This window comes from Salmo salar, chromosome 24, assembly GCF_965601325.2.
Source record: "Salmo salar chromosome 24, fSalSal1, whole genome shotgun sequence".
NCBI lineage: Eukaryota > Metazoa > Chordata > Actinopteri > Salmoniformes > Salmonidae > Salmo > Salmo salar.
In genome coordinates this window covers 41,265,400-41,292,684 of record NC_138314.1, presented here as the reverse complement: position 1 = coordinate 41,292,684, position 27,285 = coordinate 41,265,400, and the positions used below count along the sequence as shown (strand labels likewise).

At 44.5% G+C, this 27,285-nt stretch overlaps 1 protein-coding gene across 1 annotated transcript in view; it reads left to right on the top strand.

The window, feature by feature from the left end:
• The window catches only part of nipbla (NIPBL cohesin loading factor a), a 48,032-nt gene that overhangs the window by 18,184 nt on the left and 2,563 nt on the right, over positions 1-27,285 (top strand). The window contains exons 25-46 of the mRNA XM_014172664.3: positions 9,167-9,310; positions 9,456-9,542; positions 9,676-9,902; positions 11,944-12,046; positions 12,496-12,594; positions 12,800-12,946; positions 13,247-13,381; positions 14,080-14,178; positions 14,334-14,387; positions 14,517-14,625; positions 14,966-15,096; positions 16,527-16,667; positions 16,942-17,035; positions 17,225-17,379; positions 17,535-17,625; positions 18,012-18,185; positions 18,561-18,751; positions 21,642-21,749; positions 23,903-24,103; positions 24,803-24,949; positions 26,196-26,575; positions 26,898-27,072. Coding sequence (XP_014028139.3) covers positions 9,167-9,310; positions 9,456-9,542; positions 9,676-9,902; positions 11,944-12,046; positions 12,496-12,594; positions 12,800-12,946; positions 13,247-13,381; positions 14,080-14,178; positions 14,334-14,387; positions 14,517-14,625; positions 14,966-15,096; positions 16,527-16,667; positions 16,942-17,035; positions 17,225-17,379; positions 17,535-17,625; positions 18,012-18,185; positions 18,561-18,751; positions 21,642-21,749; positions 23,903-24,103; positions 24,803-24,949; positions 26,196-26,575; positions 26,898-27,072 — 3,192 coding nt within the window. The remainder of the gene's footprint in view (positions 1-9,166; positions 9,311-9,455; positions 9,543-9,675; positions 9,903-11,943; positions 12,047-12,495; positions 12,595-12,799; positions 12,947-13,246; positions 13,382-14,079; positions 14,179-14,333; positions 14,388-14,516; positions 14,626-14,965; positions 15,097-16,526; positions 16,668-16,941; positions 17,036-17,224; positions 17,380-17,534; positions 17,626-18,011; positions 18,186-18,560; positions 18,752-21,641; positions 21,750-23,902; positions 24,104-24,802; positions 24,950-26,195; positions 26,576-26,897; positions 27,073-27,285) is intronic.

Here is a 27,285-nt window from a genome sequence, read left to right as displayed (position 1 = left end):
TGTATTTCTCAATCTACCCGAGAGAGTTTGTCAATAATAGCCACGGAGGTTTATATCCCCCCTCGAGCCGATACCACGACGGCCCACAAAGAACTTCACTGGACTTTATGCACACTGGAAACCACATCCCGAGGCTGCATTTATTGTAGCTGAGGATTTTAACAAAGCAAGTTTGAGGAAAACATATTGATTGTCGTATTCGCGCTGCTAAAACCCTCGACCATTGCTACACTACCTTCCAGAATGCATATAAGGCCCTCCCCCGCCCTCCAGTCGGCAAATCGGACCATGATTCCATCTTGCTCCTCCCCTCCTATAGGCAGAAACTCAAACAGGAAGCACCTGTGGTAAGGACTATTCAATGCTGGTCTGACCAATCAGAATCCACAATTCAAGATTGTTTTGATCATGCGGACTGGGATATGTTCAGAGTAGCATCAGAAAATAATATTGACACATATACCGATACGGTGAATGAGTTTATCAGGAAGTGCATAGGTGATGTTGTACCCACTGTGACTATTAAAACCTACCCCAACCAGAAACCGTGGATAGATGGGAGCATTCGCGCAAAACTGAAAGCGCGAACCACCGCATTTAACCAGGGCTAGAAGACTGGGAATATGGAAGAATGCAAACAGTAGTTATTCACTCCGCAAAGCAATCAAGCAGGCTAAACGTCGGTATAGGGACAAAGTTGATTCCCAGTTCAACGGCTCAGACACGAGGCGTATGTGGCAGGGTCTACAGACAATCATGGATTAGAAAAGGAAAACCAGCCACGTCGCGGACACCGTCTTGCTTCCGGACAGGTTCAACTCCTTCGCTCGCTTTGAGGATAATACAGAGTCACCGACGCTGTCTGCTATCAAGGACTGTGGGCTCTCCTTCTCCGTGGCCGACGTGAGTAAGACATTTAAGCGTGTTAACCCTCGCAAGGCTGCTGGTCCAGATGGTATCCCTAGCTGTGTCCTCAGAGCATGCGCAGACCAACTGGCTGGTGTGTTCACAGATATATTCAATCAATCCCTATCCCAGTCTGCTGTTCCCACATGCTTCAAGATGTCCACCATTGTTCCTGTACCTAAGAAAGCAAAGGTAACTGAACTAAATGACTATCGGCCCGTAGCACTCACCTCTGTCATCATGAAGTGCTTTGAGAGACTAGTCAAGGATCGTATCACCTCCACCTTACCTGCCACCCTAGACTCACTTCAATTTGCTTACCGCCCCAATAGATCGCCACCATACTGCCTTGTCCCATCTGGACAAGAGGCATACCTATGTAAGAATGCTGTTCATTGACTATAGCTCAGCATTCAACACCATAGTTCCCTCCAAGCTCATCATCAAGCTCGAGGCCCTGGGTCTGAACCCCGTCCTGTGCAACTGGGTCCTGGACTTCCTGACGGGTCGCCCGCAGGTGGTGACGGTAGGAAAACACCACCACTTCACTGATCCTCAACACTGGGGCCCCACAAGGGTTCACGCTCAGCCCCCTCCTTTACTCCCTGTTTACCCATGACTGCGTGGAAGCACACCTCAATCATCAAGTTTGCAGACGACACAACAGTGGTAGGCTTGATTACCAACAACAACAGGACAGCCTACAAGGAGGAGGTGAGGGCTCTGGGAGTGTGGGGTCAGGAAAATAACCTCTCACAGAATGTCAGCAAAACAAAAGAGATGATGGCCAGCAGAGGGAGCATCCCCCATCCACATAGATGGGGCCGCAGTGGAGAGCTTCAAGTTCCTCGGAGTACACGTCACTGACAAACTGAAATGGTCCACCCACACAGACAGTGTGGTGAAGGCGCAGCAGCGCCTCTTCAACCTCGGGAGGCTCTTCAACCTCGGGAGGCTAAAGAAATTTGGTTTAACACCTAAAACCCTCACAAACTTTTACAGATGCACAATTGAGAGCATCCTGTCGGGCTGTATCGCCACCTGGTACAGCAACTGCACCACCCACAACCGCAAAGCTCTCCAGAGGGTGGTGCGGTCTGCACAACGCATTACCGAGGGCAAACTTCCCACCCTTCAGGACATCTACAGCACCCGATGTCACAGGAAGGTCAAAAAGATCATCAAGGACATTAACCACCAGAGCCACTGCCTGTTCACCCCGCTATCATCCAGAAGACGAGGTCAGTACAGGTGCATCAAAGCTGGGACCAAGAGACTGAAAAACAGCTTCTATCTCAAGGCCATCAGACAGTTAAACAGCCATCACTAGCACATCAGATGCAGCTGCCTATAGACATAGATTAGGAATCACTGGGCACTTTTAGAAATGGATCACTAGCCACTTTAATAATGATTCTGTATCTGACATTACTCATCTCATATGTATAAACTGCACTCCACACTATTCTACGGTTCCTTTGCTCTTAGCTTCAGGCGGAGGTCGGATGTGAATGTCCCTTGACAGCTCTGTTCCCCGCAGAAATGCAGATTTGATGTCAATGGATGACGTTTCAATTTTTTCTGGCAGATCACTGTCAGCAGCAATCTAAGTGACTGAGGTGAATGTCGGGTGGATTTTTGGGGAGTTATTTAGCAGCCAGCTCCTCTCAACCTCTAGTCGCTAGATGTGGTTTTAGGAGTTGTTTAGCAGCCAGCTCCTCTCAACCTCTAGTCGCTAGATGTGGTTTTAGGAGTTGTTTAGCAGCCAGCTCCTCTCAACCTCTAGTCGCTAGATGTGGTTTTAGGAGTTGTTTAGCAGCCAGCTCCTCTCAACCTCTAGTCGCTAGATGTGGTTTTAGGAGTTGTTTAGCAGCCAGCTCCTCTCACATTTTTGGCCAATGTCGTTGACTTCCTCAAACACTCAATTTTTCCTCCAATTACTGAGCTCATCTAGTTTAGCTGAGTCAAATGACATGTCCTTTGTTTCAAGTACATCATCATTTTGAATGTCATTCTGTTTTTCGCAATTTTCCATTGGTTCAATTCTGAGATCTACAAGTGTCAGGTCAGCTGACCCTGTTGTACCAGGAAGTGTAGCTGGTTCAGTGTACTGCAAGTTGTACCAGTTCTGGTTTTCCTTTAGCTTTTTCTGCTCGGCCAATGACGGTTGTTGTATGTGGAATACCACTTTCTCTGTCCATGTATTTAACAGTTTGTCCAGTTTTCAGATTGGAACAACCATGTTGTCTTAACACATGTGGCTGTTGTTGAATGTTTTCCTATTTTGAACGCTCAACAGTATTACCTGTGTCATGGTTGAAGGTCTCTGCTCCATTTCCTGTTTGTGTTCATATCCTTGGATGTGACATCTGGTAGGTTTGTCTCTGTTAATGTGTCCTTTTTGTCATTTTCATTAGGAGACTGATTCTCACCAACAGTTCCACCGTCTTGTTGATCATCATTTACTTTCCTCAATCTTGAGTGATGCACCCTGACAATGGTGCCTCACATATCACCACACCATCTTGGCCAATGACTACTCCCGGTCCTTTTCCACTCTTGACAGTCGAACTCGTTTGTAGTACACTTTGTTTCCAGGCTCGCACTTCTCATCGGTGGGTTGAAGCTGTTTACGCAGAGCCCTGCGAATTCTCTCTGAACACTGTGCTTCAGTGAATGCTTTTCATGCTGCATGTAGTGCTGAAAGGTGCTGTCCCACCCCCGTGCACTCACACTGGTCACTTCCAGTGCTTGTGGCTTGTCAACCAGTACAGAAGGAAGATTAGGGTTCTGCCCGAACACTAGTTGCTATGGGCTGTAGCCATGAACATTGTGCATCGAGGTTTTTGCCATCAAAGCCCAATCGAGGGCTGTTTTCCAGTCACATCCATTATCTTGCTTCACTTTCAGCATAATCTTTGTGAGTGTTTGATTATGTCTCGCCAGAAGTCCATTGCTTCATGGACTCTATGCAGCAGTTGTCTTTACTTCCATATTGAATTTCTCAGACATTTCTCTTATTTCATTATTATTATTGAATCTCCTCCTTTGTCACGATACAATTTCTGGGGCGGGCCATGCACACTTATCCAGGAGTGAAGTTAAGTGCTTGATGATTTCACTGAATTTCTTTTGTATTCACAATGCTTCCAGCACTGAAACGTATGAAGTGGTAGATGTGAAGATACCACACACTTGGTCCTAGCTCATGTGGCTCTACAGCCACTGTTTCATTGTGCTTGGAAGCCAGCGGCAAAGCAACAGCTGGTCTGGGCTTAGGTTTGCTGTATTTCTGACATGTCTCACAACTGTTAACCATTTGCCGTAGAATGGAAGTACTCTCATTATTCCCAGAACTGCTGAGTGATTTTGTGAAGTATGTCAACTGTAGCATGTCCAAACTGTTTGAAGTTAATATTTTTTCCCCCTTTGTATTCATGTTCTCTGTGTCTGTCAGAATCTCATTTTTACATGGACTCTCTGTCTTTGTCTAAAATGTTTACACCGTATTGGCCTGAGGTAGTAAGTTCAAGGGTCACTGGTTGTTTAAACATCACTGCCTTGTAATTTATGTCTAGTACAGCCCCTGCCTTCTTGAGGGAAGCTTTGCTTAATAGTAGGGTTGCAAATGGTCGGAAACTTTCTGGTAAATTTCTGCAATTTTTCCATGGGAAGTTAAGCCTGGGAATTTTGCTTAAATTCATCAAAAAGTTACCTTTTATAACAGTGAACCTTTTTTGTGGGATACACATGGCAATTCTAGGTCTTGTGGCATATTTTGGTTAAACTATCCCCAATTCAATGGAATTGCAACCCTCTGCATGCACAGTGCATTCTTCCATCACATATAGAGCTGATTCTCAAGATCTTGCACACCAATGAGATGCTTTTGAGCCCACACTACTACACTGTCTGAGCCAAAGACTACATGCTTTCTGGTAAGTTTCTATTACAATACTGGTTGGGGTGAATATATTTTATGACATACATGATTTTTTTTTTGTTAACTAGTAAATAGTAGCCTACAGCAAAGTCTGTTCAAATCATTTCATACTTAACAATTTCTTTTAGTTAGTTTTTGCTAGAATGTGGGGTTTAGCATGCTTGAGCCTGCTAACTGAGGAGTGTTAATTCACCTGTTTCCATACATGTTTCATTTTAAAACATTTATCTTACAAAGGAGTTGTTTAGTTGTAACTAACTATTTATCTGTACATGGAATTGTATTTTTTTTTTTTTTTTTTAAACTAATTTTCTTCTAATCCGAGCTGTGTATGCAACTGGTTCACCTCTGATGCTCACAGGCAATGTGTATTGAAAGATATTTCTGAATGTTCTTCGCCCAGCATACACCCTTCCAACCAGACATGCTTTATCTACTCATTTGCTGGATGCATAGTTTGAGTTCAAGTGAAGGTCAAGCAAATCATAGAGAAAGCACTCTATTACAATCATCTCTGATGGGCGGTCGAATGTTCGTGGGCAAGGAATAATTAACTACTTCTCCACCTCTCAACCAGTATTCTGCAAGAGCACAGACACAAGGGACAACAGACACACTGGTCTCTACATTGCAGATGAGCTGAAGGCAGTCATCAATGACCTTGGACCACAGAAGGTATTTGCACTGGTGACAGAAAAAGCTGAGAACATGAAGGCTGCTTGGTCTAAAGTGGAGGAGTCCTACCCTTACCCATTGGCTGTGCTGCTCACCATTGAATTTGCTCCTCAAGGACATCATGGCACTGAAAACAATATATACTCTCTACAAGAGAGCCAAGGAAATTGTTAGGTATGTGAAGGGTCATCAAGTTATAGCAGCAATCTACCTGACCAAGCAAAGTGAGAAGAATAAGAGCCCCACATTGAAGCTGCCCAGCAACACCCGTTGGGGTGGTGTTGTCATCATGTTTGACAGTCTTCTGGAGGGAAGGAGTCTCCAAGAAATGGCCATATCACAGTCTTCCGATATGGACAGCCCCATCAAGAGGATCCTCCTGGATGATGTATTTTGGGAGAGAGTGGTAGGCAGCCTGAAATTCCTGAAATCTATAGCAGTAGCCATTGCACAGATTGAGGGAGACAATACCATCCTGTCTGATGTTAAGACTCTGCTTGCAGATGTAAGAGGAGAAATCCGTACTGCCCTGCCCACTTCACTGTTGCTCCAAGCAGAGGAAACATCAGTTCTGAAATACATCAAAAAGCATGAAGACTTCTGCCTGAAACCCATACACGCCGCAGCGTACATGTTGGACCCCAAGTATTCTGGCAAGAGCATTCTGTCTGGTGCAGAGATCAACAAGGCCTATGGTGTCATCACTATCGTGCCTCGCCACCTTGGCCTGGATGAGGGCAAGGTTCTTGGCAGTCTGGCGAAGTACACTTCCAAGCAAGATCTCAGTATCAGAAGCAGATTGGTTTGAAAACAGTGTAATGTTACACTGCTCTCTCTGTTTAGATTTTTCTGTTAGTTTAACTTGTTCATGTTTTATGAGGACAGTCTTCAACACAATAGTAAGTGCTTTGACAAATGGCACATTTTGATCTCCTTCCATATCCGTCCAGTGGATTTGTGCCGGGCAATGGTGCCCTCGTCTGGTTGACTTGAATAACTTTTTGGCGCCTTTTCTCTGCTGCTAAGTGTAATATGCTGCGTCACTCACTTGCATTCCATCTGTTATCGGCGCGACAGACGTCTTTTCACCAGAAATTATTTTTAGTGCCCGACTAAATTGACGCAAAAGTCAGCACAGTACAAGCAGTCAAAGCCAACTGTTTCTCCCTACCAGACAGACAGGCAGTATCTAGCAACTTGAAAGCTAACACTGCATCCGGGAGAACCATCTCGTACTTGAGCATCCTATTGTACATCTGTTCCAAATCAATTAGGTAGTCCGTCAACGCAACCGAAATGTCTTTCGTAACACTGTGAAAAGTTTGAGTATGTCTCATGGGCACCGTCTTTCTCTTCTTTAAAACGCACCGAATCCAGTGTTCTAGTCAAAGTTCTCATACCGTCATCCTTGTTCCAATCCTCAATGGATATTTCCACTGCTGTATCTCGCTCTTCCTTCGAGCGATAATACCACCACAATACTGCTTGACTTTTAATGTCCAGATTACTAACCATTGTCCAGATTCCAAGTTCATTTTTCAAACTTTATTAGGACCTCTTCTCGTCGAAGCGAGGTGCCACATTGGTAGCAGAGGATGGTTAATAACTACAATGTTAATTCAAAATGACACAACGACAAGGTCCCAGTTTAACAACGTTAACTCCACCGTATTCGCGCAATCCATGGTTGCCATTGCACTCAGGCCAGGTTCATCTACAACGAGACTCTTGCGCAGGCGCACTAATAAGAGTGATAGCACCGTAATAACAGAAATATAGTGATACTTAAAACATTAACTTTACATCTACCATGGGGCATTCCATATTTACAATGTTGCTGGATTTGTTAGGCAGAAGCCTATTTGTTGGTCTTGGAGTATTCGCTCTACTTTCCCTGTCAAAAGGTGGTGTATCCACCGCAGTAACCACAAACGCAGTAATACTACTATACTAGTCCAACTGTTCTGCTTGGTGCATCTACCTCATCAGAGTGGAGGCCTGACCCACCACCTCTCTCTCTCCCTCCATCCCTTCCGCTCCTCTCTCCCTCCCTCTCTGTACCCTTCTCTCTCCCTTCATCCCTTCCGCTCCTCACCCCCTTCTCTCTCTCTCTCCCCCTCTGTACCCTTCTCTCTCTCCCTCCATCCCTTCCGCTCTTCACCCCCTTCTCTCTCTCTCTCCCTCTCTGTACCCTTCTCTCTCCCTTCATCCCTTCCGCTCCTCACCCCCTTCTCTCTCTCTCTCCCCCTCTGTACCCTTCTCTCTCCCTCTCTGTACCCTTCTCTCTCCCTCTCTGTACCCTTCTCTCTCCCTCTCTGTACCCTTCTCTCTCTCCCTCTCTGTACCCTTCTCTCTCTCTCTCTCTGTACCCTTCTCTCTCCCTCTCTGTACCCTTCTCTCTCCCTCTCTGTACCCTTCTCTCTCCCTCTCTCTGTACCCTTCTCTCTCTCTCTCTCTCTGTACCCTTCTCTCTCTCCCTCTGTACCCTTCTCTCTCTCTCTCTCTGTACCCTTCTCTCTCTCTCTCTGTACCCTTCTCTCTCCCTCTCTGTACCCTTCTCTCTCCCTCTCTGTACCCTTCTCTCTCCCTCTCTGTACCCTTCTCTCTCCCTCTCTGTACCCTTCTCTCTCCCTCTCTGTACCCTTCTCTCTCCCTCTCTGTACCCTTCTCTCTCTCTCTCTGTACCCTTCTCTCTCTCTCTCTGTACCCTTCTCTCTCTCTCTCTGTACCCTTCTCTCTCTCTCTCTGTACCCTTCTCTCTCTCTCTCTGTACCCTTCTCTCTCCCTCTCTGTACCCTTCTCTCTCTCTCTCTGTACCCTTCTCTCTCCCTCTCTGTACCCTTCTCTCTCCCTCTCTGTACCCTTCTCTCTCCCTCTCTGTACCCTTCTCTCTCCCTCTCTGTACCCTTCTCTCTCCCTCTCTCTCTCTGTACCCTTCTCTCTCCCTCTCTGTACCCTTCTCTCTCTCTCTCCCTCTCTGTACCCTTCTCTCTCCCTCTCTGTACCCTTCTCTCTCCCTCTCTGTACCCTTCTCTCTCCCTCTCTGTACCCTTCTCTCTCCCTCTCTGTACCCTTCTCTCTCCCTCTCTGTACCCTTCTCTCTCCCTCTCTGTACCCTTCTCTCTCCCTCTCTGTACCCTTCTCTCTCCCTCTCTGTACCCTTCTCTCTCCCTCTCTGTACCCTTCTCTCTCCCTCTCTGTACCCTTCTCTCTCCCTCTCTGTACCCTTCTCTCTCCCTCTCTGTACCCTTCTCTCTCCCTCTCTGTACCCTTCTCTCTCCCTCTCTGTACCCTTCTCTCTCCCTCTCTGTACCCTTCTCTCTGTACCCTTCTCTCTCTCCCTCTCTGTACCCTTCTCTCTCTCTCTCTCTGTACCCTTCTCTCTCTGTACCCTTCTCTCTCTCTCTCTCTGTACCCTTCTCTCTCTGTACCCTTCTCTCTCTGTACCCTTCTCTCTCTCCCTCTCTGTACCCTTCTCTCTCTCCCTCTCTGTACCCTTCTCTCTCTCCCTCTCTGTACCCTTCTCTCTCTCCCTCTCTGTACCCTTCTCTCTCTCCCTCTCTGTACCCTTCTCTCTCTCCCTCTCTGTACCCTTCTCTCTCTCTGTCTCTCTGTGTGTGTGCCCTTCTCACTCACTCACAGGTGCACCAGTTTAGTAACAAGCAGACGGAGATGACCCTGAGGGTTGCCTCCCTGGACTATCTAGGCACGGTGGCCGCTCGCCTGCGCAAAGATGCCGTCACCAGCAAGATGGACCAGCGATCCATTGACCGCATCCTGAAAGAGGTAGGGAACAACATGACTGCTGTTTCTCAGATCCTACATTCAGAGGTGGACATGACTTGAAGGCAGCCAACCAAATAGGATGGCGGGGGGGGGGGGGAAACAGAGGCGCAGAAGGGGTGGAACATTTTTCCTTTTCCCCACACAGACCCAAGGTGACGACGAGACCCAGCAACTGCAGAAAGCCCTTCTGGACTACATGGAGGAGAACACAGAGACTGACCCTTCACTATTGGTCAGTTTGTTACACCACTGCGCTCAATCTTGTTATTTTATCAACTTTGAGATTATTTTTGGAATGAAAAGATGCTTAACAAATAATATATTAGAGATTTCCTTCTACTAACTGTGTACTTTGCCTTTGCCAGTTTGCCAGGAAGTTCTACATAGCACAGTGGTTTCGCGACACCACCATAGAGACAGAGAAGACCATGAAGAGCCAGAAACGGGACCGGGAAGAGGACTCGTCGGACGGCCCTGGTCACCACGCCAAGGACATCGAGACCATTGGGGAGGTCATGCAGCGGGCCGAGGCGCGCAAGAAGTTCCTCCGCAAGATCATAAAGACGGTCCCCTCCCATTTCACCACCCTGAGGTACTGCACGTTTGTGTGTCTGTCTTGTCCCGAGGTGTTTGGAAATCGTTTTTTTTAATACAGTCAGTACTGTTGAAACTATTTCTAGTTCAATACATTTGACTATTTGTAGCTACTTTTTAAGTTAACCTGCAGTCAACTAGTGAAATATTTTAGGAGATAAATCAGATCCCGTTCTTCAGTTCTCGTGTCACATTTATCTTTCATTCAGAGTATTTGAGCGGAGTTGTGTGGTTGGAAATCCTGGTCATCGCGTGCCACGTCCTTTCCAACCCCTCCGCTAACCACGCTCACAAGAAAGAAAACTGCTGCTCCATATTCACTCCATTCATTAAAATCCCAATTTAACCAACACCATCTATTGTTGTGACTACCTGGACCAACCATTTTGGTTTTCAATCCAAACCATATGATTTGAATGAAAAGTATTTGAATAAACAACATGAAAAGATGAATGGAAGAAGCACATAATTTCAAACAGGCTACATGTCATATTAAACATCATATAAACACTGTAAATAGGTCAAGAGACAGACGGGGAGCCTGAATGATTTAGGCTATATTATTTCAAGGCTATAACATACAAAGAAATACATTGTGAAGCATTTACCAATGTGACACAATATTCTGGTAGGGACATAAAGCATTTAAACATTTTGTTGTAGTCAATCATTATTGTCTATAAATGATGCATATAGGCTCTGAATGAATTGTTAGAACCACGTCTGGCCAGTCGGTGTCTTCAGGCTCGTGTGACGGTTCCTGGAGAGGCGGCCAGCAGCAGAGAACATCCTCTCTACCCCTGCAGAGCCACCGGGGATGATAAACACCCTTCGAGCCAGGCTGCGCAGGGATGCAGAGTTGATTTATTTATTTTATAGTTAGGCCTTAAGGTTTTTAGGCAAAATAACCCAATCAAAACGGAAAGCTCCTTGAACGTGGGAATATGCCAGGCCTATTGGGCCAACATCAGTTATGGCCTATAGTATTGATAATAGCACAAAAATGAACAAAATGTTTTAGTTGATAAATACTTTGCTACAATGACAGTGCGTGCTGTGTCAGGCATGTCCTGAGCTCGTGAAGTGAGCGCTGCGGGGGAGAATGCCGACTCTCCCAGCTCTGCTCCGCTCACATACTCTGAACTACGCTTAGATTTATAATATAAACAATCACAACAGTTTAGCCAGTCACGTGTTTGTTTGTAAGTACAACAGGAGGAAGTGGAAGCAGGTGAGACCAGCTGTTTTGTGTGGTTTAACTGGCTTGTCATCTCAGCGCAGCGCCTGTGCTGCTGTTCCATCAGAAAAGCATGCATCATAACTTTTGTGTTAATTTGCACAATGTCTCTCATTCACAAACTTGTAAATATCCAAACATGGGAGAAGGATGGCATTACGATATGAACATCTGTATTCCTGCACAACCCTAGGTCAGACCACCCAGTGAAAGTTTTAATCATTGTAATTATATATGTATTATATTTATTCATTTATGGATAGAATTCTATTTCGATGCGACCGACGCTCCTGGCTGAACCATCTCCGTAACACAGCTGTTGTATAGCCTGATGTGAAGGATCAGCTGTCTGAGCAGCTTACCGATCACTGTACCTGTACACAGCCAATCTGTAAATAGCCCATCCAACTACCTCATCCCCATATTATTACTTACCCTCTTGCTCTATTACACCCCAGTATCTCTACTTGCTCTTCTATCACTCCAGTGTTAATGCTAAATTGTAATTATTTCCCCTCTAGGGCCTATTTATTGCCTTACCCTCCCTACTCTTCTACATTTGCACACACTGTACATAAATAGAAAAAATATTTTATTTTATTTTGTGACTGTACGTTTGTTTATGTGTAACTCTGTTGTTTGTGTCGCAGTGCTTTGCTTTATCTTGGCCAGGTCGCAGTTGTAAATGAGAACTTGTTCTCAACTGGCCTACCTGGTTAACTAAAGGTGAAGTAAAGGAGATGGCCCCAGTGGTTGATGTAAATACTAAATCTGTTTTCCCAAACCGGTTCTGTGTTACCAGAATGAACTCTGACACGGTGGACTACGACGACTCCTGCCTCATCGTCCGCTACTTAGCCTCCATGAGGCCGTTCGCCCAGAGCTTTGATATTTACTTAACCCAGGCAAGAAACCCACAAGCATGTTGTTTTTATTCATCTGCTTTATTGCTTTCTGTTCATTTATTTACTTTATTCTGTGGTTTTACTGTATAGTGTTGTGATTTTAAATGTTTGATTTGAAGCTGTTAAATGAACTCGGGGCCCATAATCAAAATGCTTCTCAGAGTTGGAGTATAGATCTAGTTTCCATCAGTTTCACCTTGTAGATCATAATGAATACCATTGTATGGACAGAAGGTCGTACCTGATCCCAGATCAGCTCTCCTTCTTTATGATGCTCTGTCCTGCCAGGCAGTGAGTAACAATGAGCAACACCGTGGCTTTTCTCTCACTCTCTCCCCATCTCCCTTTTTCTTTCTCTTCGCTCTCTCTCTCTTTCCATTACCCCCTCTCTCTCTCTTTCCATTACCCCCTCTCTCTCTCTTTCCATTACCCTCTTTCTCTCTCTCTAGATCTTGCGAGTCCTGGGGGAGAGTGCAATCGCTGTCCGGACAAAAGCCATGAAATGTCTGTCTGAGGTGGTTTCTGTAGACCCTAGCATTCTTTCCAGGGTAAGAGTGTATTATGTGTGACCAGTCTTGTCCTGTGGCAGTGTGTAAGCAACATCATATGTTTTTTGCTTTGTATGTGTTCTATTTTTAAAACTTGACGGATGACATGGTGCGTTAACAGTGGATTGAATGAACAAAATACCAAAAAATATATTTTGTTGTGTGGTGTTCCCTTAACCCTGTCCTCTCCTGGCTGTGTGTGCAGTTGGACATGCAGCGCGGGGTGCATGGCCGTCTGATGGACAACTCCACCAGCGTGCGCGAGGCGGCCGTGGAGCTTCTGGGCCGCTTCGTGCTGAGCCGTCCCCAGCTCACCGAGCAGTACTACGACATGCTTATCGAGAGGATACTGGTGAGCCCCGAGCAACACACCGCAATGCACACACCGCAACACACACACCACAACGCACACGTCCCAAGTGTTTGAAAAAGCAATCTCAGCTGAAGAGTGTTGTTGCACTGGAATCCATCTGAGACTTTATGGATAGTTCACCTCATGTTCATGCACATCTGTCTTCCACTGCCACCTATTGGCTAAATAAAAGCATTGCACTCACCACTGGCGCTCAGTTAAAATGTACAGCCTTTACTTTTTGAAGTTGTATACTTGAGATACGAGACGGTCAGTAAGTTTCTGCATGCTCTTCCTCAGGACACGGGCATCAGCGTGAGGAAGAGGGTGATTAAGATCCTGAGAGACATCTGTCTGGAGCAGCCCACCTTCAACAAGATTACAGAGATGTGTGTGAGGATGATCCGTCGGGTCAACGACGAGGAGGGCATTAAGGTACTGTTCTTATCATTAGGACCCAGAGTTTTGATCCTGACCAGGAAAAACTACAGACCCTATTGTTTCTAGGCTTAAAGGTGCAATGTGTAGAAATATAACATTTTTAAAAAGTCTTAACATTTTCACGTTTGTCTAATTTCAGTTTGTGACACAACAAATGGTGTATTGTGTAGAGAATCATTATACCATCTAAACACAGGATATTTCTATAACCAAAAAAATAGTTTTTTTCAGCTGTTTGAAGCTGATGTACATAAACAAAAGTAAAAAGAATCAAAAAATGAACTTACGGAGGGGAAGCATAGAAATATGGCGCATAGAATGGATCTATCGCTTATCTGACTTACATTCAATGAGAATGACAGTTCTATAAGTAACATTCCTATCTGGAATCAGTCATATAATGGATCTTTTTAACTGAGGTATTGTCCGCAAGTTGAGTATTCTGAGAAGAAGCTGTCTACACAGTAGATTAGATGAGTTTATTAATCACATGCACAGCATAAGAATGTCACTGTACCCTACGTTTAAATCTGCATCGGGGTACAGTGACATTCTTATGCTCCAACAGTGCAGGTAAAAATAAAAAGTCAATGAGACAATAATATACACACTTACCTCCTGTAAGCACTTGAAGCTTCATTGTCTCCATGTGTGACGTATTGACTCAACTGTGATACTTGTCCCTATGACAGAAACTAGTCAACGAAACATTCCAGAAGCTGTGGTTCACCCCGACCCCGGCCCACGACAAAGACACTATGACCAGGAAGATTCTCAACATTACCGACGTGGTGAGTGCACGTCAACGCTGTTGTCATCAAGCTAAACTCAAATCATTTGATGTATTATTTACATGGGAGTCATTTTGCAGATGTTCTGATTTATTGTCCTACACCGACTGCATCTTGGATTGTGCGATCATTAACATGCTCAATGTGTTTTGCAGGTCGCGGCATGCAAAGACACGGGCTACGATTGGTTTGAGCAACTCCTTCAAAATGTAAGTATCTTTTTTCTTTTTTTTCTTGTCGGAGTGCTGCCGCCTTGTCGTATTCACCAGAATGCATCTCTTTGAGTGCCGTTGGGGCTACTAACCTCCTTGTCTTTCTGCTCTCGTCTCCTCCGTCAGCTGTTGAAAGTGGAGGAAGACGCTGCCTACAAACCGGCCCAGAAGGCTTGTGTGCAGCTCGTGGACAATCTTGTGGAGCACATCCTCAAATACGAGGAGTCTCTTACAGGTAACTTGCCTCAGTCTTGTTTTGACTTGTTTTCCCCCGCCAATTCCAGAGGACACTTTAAAAGGATAGATCACTGAAACTATCTAATCGCTCATAAACAAGTCCGTCAAAAACCCATCACAGTTTTTGCTCCATCTTGAGAACTTGATTGCTGACATGCACACTTTTGGGGTGATTGACCTCTGACATGCACACTTTGAGGGGTTGTATTAACAGTGGACTTATGAACAAAATACTAAAATCTAGTTTTTGAGTGAACTATCCCTTTAACCCAGGGCTCTCAAACTGGCGGCCCGTGAGTGGATTTCTTTAATGTAACGTGATTCTTGTCCCCTTTCAGAAAGTAAAGGGGTGAACTCAACCCGCCTGGTGTCCTGCATCACAACTCTCTTCCTGTTCAGCAAGATCCGGGCTCAGCTCATCGTCAAACACGCCATGACCATGCAACCCTACCTGACCACCAAGTGCAATGTGAGATTATCCCAAAGAGCCCTCGTGTCCCACCCCCCCAAAAAAAGTCACGATGCAAAACATATCAAATCAGAATCGCCTTTATTTGCCAAGTACATTTGCATGTACCAAGAATTTGACCTGGAAAATGGTGCTGACCACAACATTTTATTTATTTTATGTTACTAGGCAAGTCAGTTAAGAATAAATTCTTATTTACAATGACGGCCTACCCCGGCCAAACCCTAACCCAGACAACACTGGGCCAATTGTGCACCGCCCTATGGGACGCCCAATCACGGCCGGTTGTGATACAGCCTGGAATCGAATCAGGATCTCTAGTGACGCCTCTAGCACTGAGATGCAGTGCCTTAGACCGCTGTGCCACAATATATATATATATATACATACATACATACATACATACATACATACACACACACACACACACACACACACACACACACACACACACACACACACACACACACACCACACACACAAAATAATGAACAAGTAATGTATATACGATAGAATAATTCCACATATTGAGAGAGAACTGTGGTGTTATTGTAAAATGCACATTTCAGACCACAGTGTGAAGAAAGCCAGCTCTAGTGTTGTGATTGTATTAATTGTTGTTGTTGTTGTGATTGTATCACAAGCTAGGTTTTTATCCAATTGGCCACACATTTTCATGTGAATATTCTAAAATCTGCATACAAATAATATGCTAATTTCCCCACCAGAGATGTTTTTCCATCAAATTGAGTTGTTGTGGATAGAAGGCTTTGTGCCATGATGTAGGGCACATAAGAATAACCTGTGGTTAAATCCCCACGGACCGATGTTAAATGGGTTTCGATCACATTTTCAACTCTTCTGATGGTTTTGTCACTGAACATTTTCCTTTAAATAGTGAATGTGCCCACTGTGGTATTGGCACGTGCTCTCTAGCCAACAGCGTGCAGATACAGTGCAGGTATAGCCTACATGATGAGATTATTAAGAGCAAGATTATTTTAACCAGAACAAGACCCTAGGTATTTATTGAACGGAGCATCAAGCTCATCTTTCACTTTCACCACCCTGTGAAGTTCATCATAACTTATTTCATCTGTAGTTTAATAAACTGCATGTTTTCCTGAGTCGTAGTGGGAGGACAACGCAACATATCCCGTGACTCCCAAGTTTACTTTGCTATGATGGTTATTATATCAATATTTGCGCATAAAGGCGTTTCCACTGACATTTCTCGCATAATTAATTTTACTGACACGAAGATCCCAGCTTGTCTAGTGTATTTTGTTTTGTCGACATTTAGAAAGTTTTACCGACATATTTGCGGTTTCCATCAGGCCTGTCGTGACTTTCTTTTCTATCTGACATGTACTTTATGCGCATAAGAGATTGTATGGAAACCTGAGTATTAATGCTGTGTTGTGGTGCAGAACGCCAGCGACTTCATGGTGATCTGTAACGTGGCCAAGATCCTGGAGTTGGTGATCCCTCTGATGGAGCACCCTTCTGAGACCTTCCTCACCACCATCGAGGAAGACCTCATGAAACTCATCATCAAATATGGCATGACGGTGCGTAGAGTGCTAGTGTTCTGGATATAGGGTTGCAAAACTCCAGGAACTTTCCCAGAATTCCTAGCTTTTCCAGAAATATTTGTTGAACGATTTCTTGATTGCCTGCTTCATCTCCAGCTGGGATTTCTGGGAATTTTGAAGAAATTACTTGAATGTTGGTTCCCATGCCCTACACATTTAAAATGAGCTCATGCTTTTTACTAGGCTTGACGGTAGTGTTGTTGTTGCCAAACAACTGAACATATTCTCCCCCCCTTCCGGCCTCTGCCAGGTTGTCCAACACTGTGTCAGCTGCCTCGGCGCCGTGGTCAACAAGGTGACCCACAACTATAAGTTTGTGTGGTCTTGCTTTAACAGATACTACGGTGAGTTCACACACACACACACACACACACACACACACCATCTCCTCAGCTTACTCCGGGTGTGTTCAAGCTCTGTCTGTGTTATGACTGACAAACAACACAATCCAGCCACACACGTTGTGGATACAATGCATTTCAAATCATCTAGAGAATATCTAGTATAACACAGCCGTGTTGTGTTCTGTGAAGGTGCTCTGACCAAGCTGAAGACGCAGCACCAGGAAGATCCCAACAGTACAGCTCTGGCTGCCAACAAGCCAGCCCTCCTGCGCTCCCTCTTCACCGTGGGAGCCTTGTGTCGCCACTTTGAGTTCGACATGGAGGAGTTCAAGGGCATCACCAAGGTAAAGGACTCCTTTATAATTCAAACCACACTCTGGAACTCCAGTCATATGGATGTATGTAAAATAACTGGGAATAAGAAGTAACTTTTTTAAGCTTCCAACGTGGGTTGACTACATCAATCATAACCTCTTTTCCCTCGGACTGTTATGTCCAGGTGGTGATCAAAGAGAAGGTGTTGGAGCTGCTGCTCTACTTTACCAAACATGAGGACGAGGAGGTGAAGACCAAGGCTATCATCGGCTTAGGTGAAATATCACGTCCACCTGCCCCCCCCATGCCCCATGGCCTGCTGGGTTCACCTTCTGATTCCTCCTCACCTCTTCTAAAATTGGACCGGGGCCATTATGCCAAACCAACATGTCTATTTGAACATTCTACAACGTTGTGCCTTTCTGAACGCAGTCCTGCATTGTCAATCTGTTGTATGGTAGCTCGTGTTAGCGGTTTTGTTCTGGGTCGCTATGAATTCCAGGAGTATATTCATTAGAAAGCAAACGGCATGAAATGGGGATGGACCTACCTGAAGTTGTTCAATAAGAACTGCTTGTTTTTCTTTTTTGTTGCAAAATGTTTTGCTATGGTGTGAACTAATGAATACACCTGTGGTCTTCCATCCTGTGCTCCATCACAGGCTTCCTGGTGATCATGCACCCTAGCCAGATGTTTTCCCCGGAGGTGAAGACCCTGTACAACGGCATCCTGGCCGACAGGAGCACCTCGGTCAACTTGAAGATCCAGGTGTTGAAGAACCTGCAGACCTATCTGCAGGAGGAGGACTCGCGCATGCAGGAGGCGGACCAGCACTGTGAGTAACCACCGCCTGCTCCGAAGCCAAACCAACCCACTCGCACACCCTCTTACAGCCTCACAGCTTTTGCATAGCTTTATCTGTTCAAACAACAACAGACACCCCGCCACTGTTTTGGAGAACAGTTTAGGGGTGGGGCTGGATAAATATAACCACTCAAATTCATAGGCGGAGCTATGGAAGCAAGGACTCAACCATACATGAGATCAAAAGGTTTTTTCAGATTTCCCCTTTTAACGTGACAAACGAATATTCCCAATTCTATGCCATACGTGTCAAACAGAGCATTAACGGTTTGGTAGCAGTCTTCTCTTTATCATGTGTGCTGCTCTGTCTCCAGCCGTTGGTGACTCTGTCTGTCTCGTCATGCAGGGAAGAAGCTGTCCAAGCAGGAGGACCTGAAGGAGATGGGGGACATCTCGTCGGGCATGAGCAGTTCCATCATGCAGCTGTACCTCAAGCAGGTGCTGGAAGCCTTCTTCCACACCCAGTCCAGCGTGCGCCACTTTGCCCTCAACGTCATCGCACTCACCCTCAACCAGGGCCTCATCCACCCTGTACAGGTAAACAATGCTTGTTTGAAAAAAATGAGGCCTTTTGGCAGTCTACAACCCTGTCTGTGACACTCTTTACTGGGAGAATAGTGGAATGAAGTGCCCATTCCATAGGATGTTTTCCTCGTACCAGTGTGTGTGTTAGCACAGGGGGTCTAAAACCTTTTCTTGCCCAGGGACCCCCTCCCAGGCAAACTGGCGTCCCAGGGACTCCATCATACGCTAGCAAAACTTTTTGATGATGGCAAGGAGAAGCGATCAACATTTTTAAAATGAAAAGATTTGGTAGATAATTGGAAGAGGAGGTGTATTATTATTAGCCAGTAAGGTAACTCCAAAAGCAACTGCTAAGAGCAGCTGTTTAGCTTGTTAAACAAAGGTTAGCCATACTGTATGTCCATGTCAAGAAAGCTTAACCAATAGCCAGCGGCACAGGTAGCCTATTCACGGGTGCTTTTTCAGTGTAATCTGCTCAATATTAGTTGAAGTTGACATTTAGAAAAAATATATCCTATTTTCTACAGTAGATATGTAATTCAAACTTTGTTTATTCTGTTGAAAGTGATATTCCTAAAAAAAAAACTTTTTTTTAAAGTAAGTTTTTGTATATATTTTTCTCTGACCCCTTGCAGTACCTAGGCATCCGCAGACACACGGTTGAATACCCCTGTGCTAGGAGGTTTTTGAAAAATGTTTTATACAATTCGCAATTGTTTATACCAATCTAAAACTACGCATAAGTCAGCAATGCTTTAGGCAAAAAAAAAGCTGTAAAATGACAGAGGAAGATGCGACTCTGATACACATGAGAATATACACTGCTCAAAAAAAATAAAGGGAACACTTAAACAACACAATGTAATTCCAAGTCAATCACACTTCTGTGAAATCAAACTGTCCACTTAGGAAGCAACACTGATTGACAATAAATTTCACATGCTGTTGTGCAAATGGAATAGACAACAGGTGGAAATTATAGGCAATTAGCAAGACACCCCCAATAAAGGAGTGGTTCGGCAGGTGGTGACCACAGACCACTTCTCAGTTCTTATGCTTCCTGGCTGATGTTTTGGTCACTTTTGAATGCTGGCGGTGCTTTCACTCTAGTGGTAGCATGAGAAGGAGTCTACAACCCACACAAGTGCCTCAGGTAGTACAGCTCATCCAGGATGGCACATCAATGCGAGCTGTGGCAAGTAGGTTTGCTGTGTCTGTCAGTTTAGTGTCCAGAGCATGGAGGCGCTACCAGGAGACAGGCCAATACATCAGGAGACGTGGAGGAGGCCGTAGGAGGGCAACAACCCAGCAGCAGGACCGCTACCTCCGCCTTTGTGCAAGGAGGAGCAGGAGAAGCACTGCCAGAGCCCTGCAAAATGACCTCCAGCAGGCCACAAATGTGCATGTGTCTGCTCAAACGGTCATAAACAGACTCCATGAAGGTGGTATGAGGGCCCGACGTCCACAGGTGAGGATTGTGCTTACAGCCCAACACCGTGCAGGACGTTTGGCATTTGCCAGAGAACACCAAGATTGGCAAATTCGCCACTGGCGCCCTGTGCTCTTCACAGATGAAAGCAGGTTCACACTGAGCACGTGACAGAGTCTGGAGACGCCGTGGAGAACGTTCTGCTGCCTGGAACATCCTCCAGCATGACCGGTTTGGCGGTGGGTCAGTCATGGTGTGGGGTGGTATTTCTTTGGGGGGCCGCACAGCCCTCCATGTGCTCGCCAGAGGTAGCCTGACTGCCATTAGGTACCGAGATGAGATCCTCAGACCCCTTGTGAGACCATATGGTGGTGCGGTTGGCCCTGGGTTCCTCCTAATGCAAGACAATGCTAGACCTCATGTGGCTGGAGTGTGTCAGCAGTTCCTGCAAGAGGAAGGCATTGATGCTATGGACTGGCCCGCCCGTTCCCCAGACCTGAATCCAATTGAGCACATCTGGGACATCATGTCTCGCTCCATCCACCAACGCCACGTTGCACCACAGACTGTCCAGGAGTTGGCGGATGCTTTAGTCCAGGTCTGGGAGGAGATCCCTCAGGAGACCATCCGCCACCTCATCAGGAGCATGTCCAGGCGTTGTAGGGAGGTCATGCAGGCACGTGGAGGCCACGCACACTACTGAGCCTCATTTTGACTTGTTTTAAGGACATTACATCAAAGTTGGATCAGCCTGTAGTGTGGTTTTCCACTTTAATTTTGCGTGTGACTCAAAATCCAGACCTCCATGGGTTGATAAATTGGATTTCCATTGATTCTTTTTATGTGATTTTGTTGTCAGCACATTCAACTATGTAAAGCAAAAAGTATTTAATAAGATTATTTCTTTCATTCAGATCTAGGATGTGTTGTTTAAGTGTTCCCTTTATTTTTTTGAGCAGTATATTTGGTTTCTCTCTGACATTCAGAAGCTGAGTTATGACCTAAAGTCGAGGAATCAAAGAAATTGGACATTGCTTGGGAAGTAATTTTATGCAATGTGTGACTCGCTATCAATTGATTGAATCACTTTCTGTAAAATATTATGTATAATTAAATTGAGGGTTCATATAAATTATCATCATAAAACATTTGTTAGCTATGTAATATTTGGGGAAATCGGGTCTTTATTTTCCTTATCTATTATCGTCAAATAGCCTACCTAAAAAATGTCATAATTCTGGTTAAACTACATAGAATTTCAGGAATTAGGTTCAAATGAACATGCTCCAAGGTCCCTCAAATTAAACAAAATCAAGCTGGTGTTTTATTTACTATAGGCTATCACAATAAAAAAAAAAAATTTTGAAGGGGGGAGTTTTTTCTAATGTAAAAAGAGGACCCTCTGTGTTAGGATGTTTTTCCCTCAGACCCCTGTTAGGATGTTTTCCCCTCAGACCAGTGTCTTTTCTCCAGTGTGTACCATACCTCATCGCCATGGGAACGGACCCCGAGCCCAGTATGAGAAACAAAGCGGACCAGCAGTTGGTGGAGATCGACAAGAAGTACACCGGATTCATTCACGTGAGTCCATAATCGAAATGGTAGCACACCTCAAACGTTTAACCATTTTATCCTCGAACTCCTCCCATGCAGTTCAAAGGTGGTTAAACCCGCGTCTTGAACCCCTCACCGGGTGACCAAAGAATGCGTCATAAATGGCTCCCTATATAGTGCACGACTTTTGACCAAGAGCCCTATTGTCCTTGGTTTAAAGTTGTGCACTATATAGTAGAGGTTGCCCGATTACGATTTTTCAATACCGATACCGATTATTGGAGGACCAAAAAAAAGCAGACGAATCGGCCGTTTTATTTTATTTATTTAAAATATTATTATTATTATTATTATTATTATTATAATATTTTTTGTAATTATTATTTTATTATTGTTATTAAATATTTTTTGTAATAATGACAATTACAACAATACTGAATGAACACTTATTTTAACTTAATATAATACATCAATAAAATCAATTTAGCCTCAAATAAATAATGAAACATGTTCAATTTGGTTTAAATAATGCAAAAACTAAGTGTTGGAGGAGAAAGTAAAAGTGCAATATGTGCCATGTAAGAAAGCTAACGTTTAAGTTCCTTGCTCAGAACATGAGAACATATGAAAGCTGGTGGTTCCTTTTAACATGAGTCTTCAATATTCCCAGGTAAGAAGTTTTAGGTTGTAGTTATTATAGGAATTATAGGACTATTTCTCTCTATACGATTTGTATTTCATATACCTTTGACTATTGGATGTTCTTATAGGCACTTTAGTATTGCCAGTGTAACAGTATGGCTTCCGTCCCTCTCCTCGCTCCTACCTGGGCTCGAACCAGGAACACATCGACAACAGCCACCCTCGAAGCAGCGTTACCCATGCAGAGCAAGGGGAATAACTACTCCAAGTCTCAGAGCGAGTGACGTTTGAAACGCTATTAGCGCACACCCGCTAACTAGCTAGCCATTTCACTTCGGTTACACCAGCCTAATCTCGGGGGTTGATAGGCTTGAAGTCATAAACAGCGCAATGCTTGAAGAATTGCAAAGAGCTGCTGGCAAAATGCACGAAGGTGCTGTTTGAATGAATGATTATGAGCCTGCTGCTGCCGACCATCGCTCAGTCAGACTGCTCTATCAAATATCAAATCATAGACTTAATTATAACATAATAACACACAGAAATACGAGCCTTTGGTCATTAATATGGTCGAATCCGGAAACTATCATTTCGAAAACGAAATGTTTATTTCGGTGAAATACGGAACCGTTCCGTTTTTTATCTAACGGGTGGCATCCCTAAGTCTAAATATTCCTGTTACATTGCACAACCTTCAATGTTATGTCATAATTATGTACAATTCTGGCAAATTACGGCCTTTGTTAGGAATAAATGGACTTCACACAGTTCGCAATGAGCCAGGCGGCCCAAACTGCTGTATATATCCTGACTGCTTGCAAGAGAAGTGACACAAATTCATGTTAGCAGGCAATATTAACTAAATATGCAGGTTTATATATACTTGTGTATTGATTTTAAAGAAAGGCATTGATGTTTATGGTTAGGTACATTGGTGCAACGACAGTGCTTTTTTCGCAAATGCGAAGTAGGGTGTGATTCGATGAGAAATTAACAGGTACCGCATCGATTATATGCAACGCAGGACATGTTAGATAAACTAGTAATATCATCAACCATGTGTAGTTAACTAGTGATTATGTTAAGATTGATAGTTTTTTATAAGATAAGTTTAATGCTAGCTAGCAACTTACCTTTGCTTCTTGCTGCCCTCGTGTAACAGGTAGTCAGCCTGCCATGCAGGCTCCTCGTGGAGTGCAATGTAAGGCAGGTGGTTAGAGCATTGGACTAGTAACCGGAAGGTTGCAAAAACGAATCCCCCATGAACAAGGCAGTTAACCACCGTTCCTAGGCCGTCATTGAAAATAAGAATGTGTTCTTAATCTGACTTGCCTAGTTAAATAAAGGTGTGTAACAAAAAAAAATATCGGCAAATCGGTGGCCCAAAATACCGATTACCGATTGTTATGAAAACTTGAAATCGGCCCTAATTAATCGGCCATTCCGATTAATCGGTCGACCTCTACTATATAGGGGATAGGGTGCCGTTTGGGCCTAGTGTTATCAGCTTTAGCTGACGATGTGTCTCCCCTCTACAGATGAAGGCAGTGGCTGGGATGAAGATGTCCTACCAGGTGCAGCAGGCCATCATGGCGTCCCGCAAGAGCATCATCCGAGGCTTCCGGCACGACGAGACCACCTCGGCCCTCTGCGCCCACCTCTTCTCCATGGTCCGAGGGAACCGGCAGCATCGGCGAGCCTTCCTCATCTCCCTGCTCAACCTGTTTGATGACAGCTCCGTGAGTCTCTTCATCCCAACCCCACCTCTTTATCAATCCACTATTTGCTTGCTAGTTAGATTTATGTTGATATTTTCTTACGGCGTTGGCCTCTTGGCCAGGTCTCCCTTTTTGATAGGCTTCCTGTGAAAATAAAGGTTAAGGAAAATTACTATTGTTTTAAGTCATGTTATTTGTCACGTGCAGAATACAACGGGTGTAGACATTACCGAGAAATGCTTGCTTACAAGCCCTTAACCAACGATGCAGAGTTAGATTTGAATTAAAATAGCAACACAAAGAATAAAATACACAAGAATGGAGTTATATACAGGGAGTACCAGATCAATGTGGAGCTATATACAGTGAGTACCAGATCAATGTGGAGCTATATACAGGGAGTACCAGATCAATGTGGAGCTATATACAGGGAATACCAGATCAATGTGGAGCTTCATACAGGCTATTTGAGGTAGATATGTAAATGAAGACAGGGTAAAGTGACTAGGCATCAGGATAGATAATAATAATGAGGTAGATATATACATGAAGACAGGGTAAAGTGACTAGGCATCAGGATAGATAAGAGTAGGATTAAATAAAAGAGTAGCGGCAGCATATGTGTGTGAAAGTGTGTGTTGGTATGTGTGTTGTCCGGTATGCGCATGTGTATGAATGTGCGCGTTTGACTGATGGTTTGTGTCTCTTGTGCCTCTACAGAAGACTGACGTGAACATGCTGCTGTTCATAGCTGACAACCTGGCCTGTTTCCCCTACCAGAGCCAGGAGGAACCCCTCTTCATTATGCACCACATAGACATCACACTGTCTGTGTCTGGCAGCAACCTGCTGCAGACCTTCAAAGAGGTCAGGCGCGCGCAGGCGCACACACACACACACAAACCCATTTGCACTCTTAACTAGGCTGGACAATAGAACGAGTCAAAATTCACCCAAGGCTGAAAATGGCGAAAGAAAGTTGGACAATAGAACGAGTCAAAATTCACCCAAGGCTGAAAATGGCGAAAGAAAGTTGGCTAAGCTGGAACACTAGCGTGGGCCCATAGCAATGGAATGGAATGTTCACAGAGCATGTTTTGACTGGAGTGATGCTTAAAATTCCATTTCTCCTAAATGGCACCAAAAAAATATAATTTTATTTTACCACTAAAATCTGTTCTTAGGAGGAAACTGAAAAATAACTTGTGTTGAAAGTAAACTTCCGCACCTCGATGATGCCATGTGAGCTTATGTCTGCATAACGAGGAAGTAGGGAAAAAAATTGCAACTTCTGACTATTTCTGGTCTAGCGTTTGATGACAACGGAATACACCGCCCAGCCTTACATAATTAGAAAGAGGACATTATCATTATTAAAATGGTGTCCGACTTGAAAAAATCTAAATATACACATTGTGAGATATTTGGCGAAATATACCAGCATGCCTCTCCATACGAAAACAATGGGAGGAGCTCAGCTTTCCAAGGGCAAAAGGTATTTCAGGGCTAGCGTTTGATGACAACGGAATACACTTCCCAGCCTTACATAATTAGAAAGAGGAGATTCTCATGATTAAAATGCTATCAAATGTAAAAAAAAATATCTATACACGTATACACATTGCGAGATATTTGGCGAAATACAGACATGCCTATATTTCCCTATAGGAAACAATGGGACAACCATTACCCTCTTTTGTTTACATTTTAATTACAAAGTGGGCAGTTCTCATTGCCAACAATAGCAAAGCAGGCATTGTGACGTAGAACAATAAGCTGGGAATAGAATGTTTGGAAGGCAAGTTGGTGTCACACTGCTCAATAGAACTAATAGGAGCTGGCAGGGTGACAAATGCCCTGAAATAAGGCCTGTTTTTTCGTGATTACTTCAAAACTACGGCAGGCAGCTAGGACATATGGTAATATTATGAAACTGGGCTCCACGGCGGATGCAACTCGTTTTTATCAGAAAAAGCATTGTTAATGTAACGTATCCAGCCTATCTTAACATGATCAAATATACTTGTGAAGACACACACACACAGTACCCATTTTAGAATTCACACAAATAGACAATTTGCTGACAGATTCCGTGCTCTCATTCTCTCCCCAGTCTCTGTTGAAGGAGCCGCGGCGCCGCGAGCCCAAAGTTAAAAAGGAGCACCAGTCAAAGAACGGCTCTGGCGGGGAGGAGGACGAGGACAAGGAGGAGATCTGTGACTCCTCGAGGAGTGATGACAACTCAAACCCTGATGATGATGATGAGGTGGTGCGGCGGCCTAAGAAGTCCAAGAGGCCTGTGGCTGTGGAGGAACCCAGCTCTGAGTCGGATTTAGACCTGGAAGACCTGGACGTGGAAGATGTGGACCGGGTGATGCGGCGACTGCCTGAGAACTCCACGCCGCTCCTGGACTTTGCCAACGCCTCGCAGGGCATCCTGCTGCTCCTCGTGCTCAAACAACACCTCAAGAACCTTTACAGCTTCTCAGACAGGTGAATATAACGTAACATATAATACCAATTACAGGTGCCTCACACATGACATCCCTACTAAGGTTTATAGGTAGACGTGAGTTCAAATACTATTCTACATCCTTTCAAATACTCCTGTTAGGCTAAAGCAAACGATTCTGAGTGTTCAAATGCTCAATCTTTGAGTGTAAAATCTCATAAAAAATGAATTGATTGTCAACTGGCTATGACAAACCCCTTTTGAACTCCGTTTGATCACTAATTTGATTGATTTTGATGTGGCTATAGACTTCAGATAATTAATGCACAATGGACAACTCACTCACTTTCTCCTTGTCTGTAGCAAAATCCAGAAGTACTCACCGACTGAGTCGGCCAAAGTGTACGACAAGGCGGTGAACAGGAAGACCAACGTCCACTTCAAGCCCCGACAGACCATCGACTTCCTGTCCAACAACTGGGCCAACGTGGTGTTCACTCACGATATCAAGACGAGGATAGTCAAGCAGTACCTGGATGTGAGTGTTAGGCTTTGGCACCACCTGCATGTCCCAAACACGGACAGAGTTCTACTGCCTCTACTTTCTAGCTAGTCATTTTCAGGTCCCTTTTCAACATTTTCAAGTCTTCACTACTTTTGTAGCATGAATTTCTGAATGGGAAGAGAATGTGGATGGATGTTACAAAGAAAGGAGCACATGGAATGACCTGATAATCCTCTTCCTCTCTTG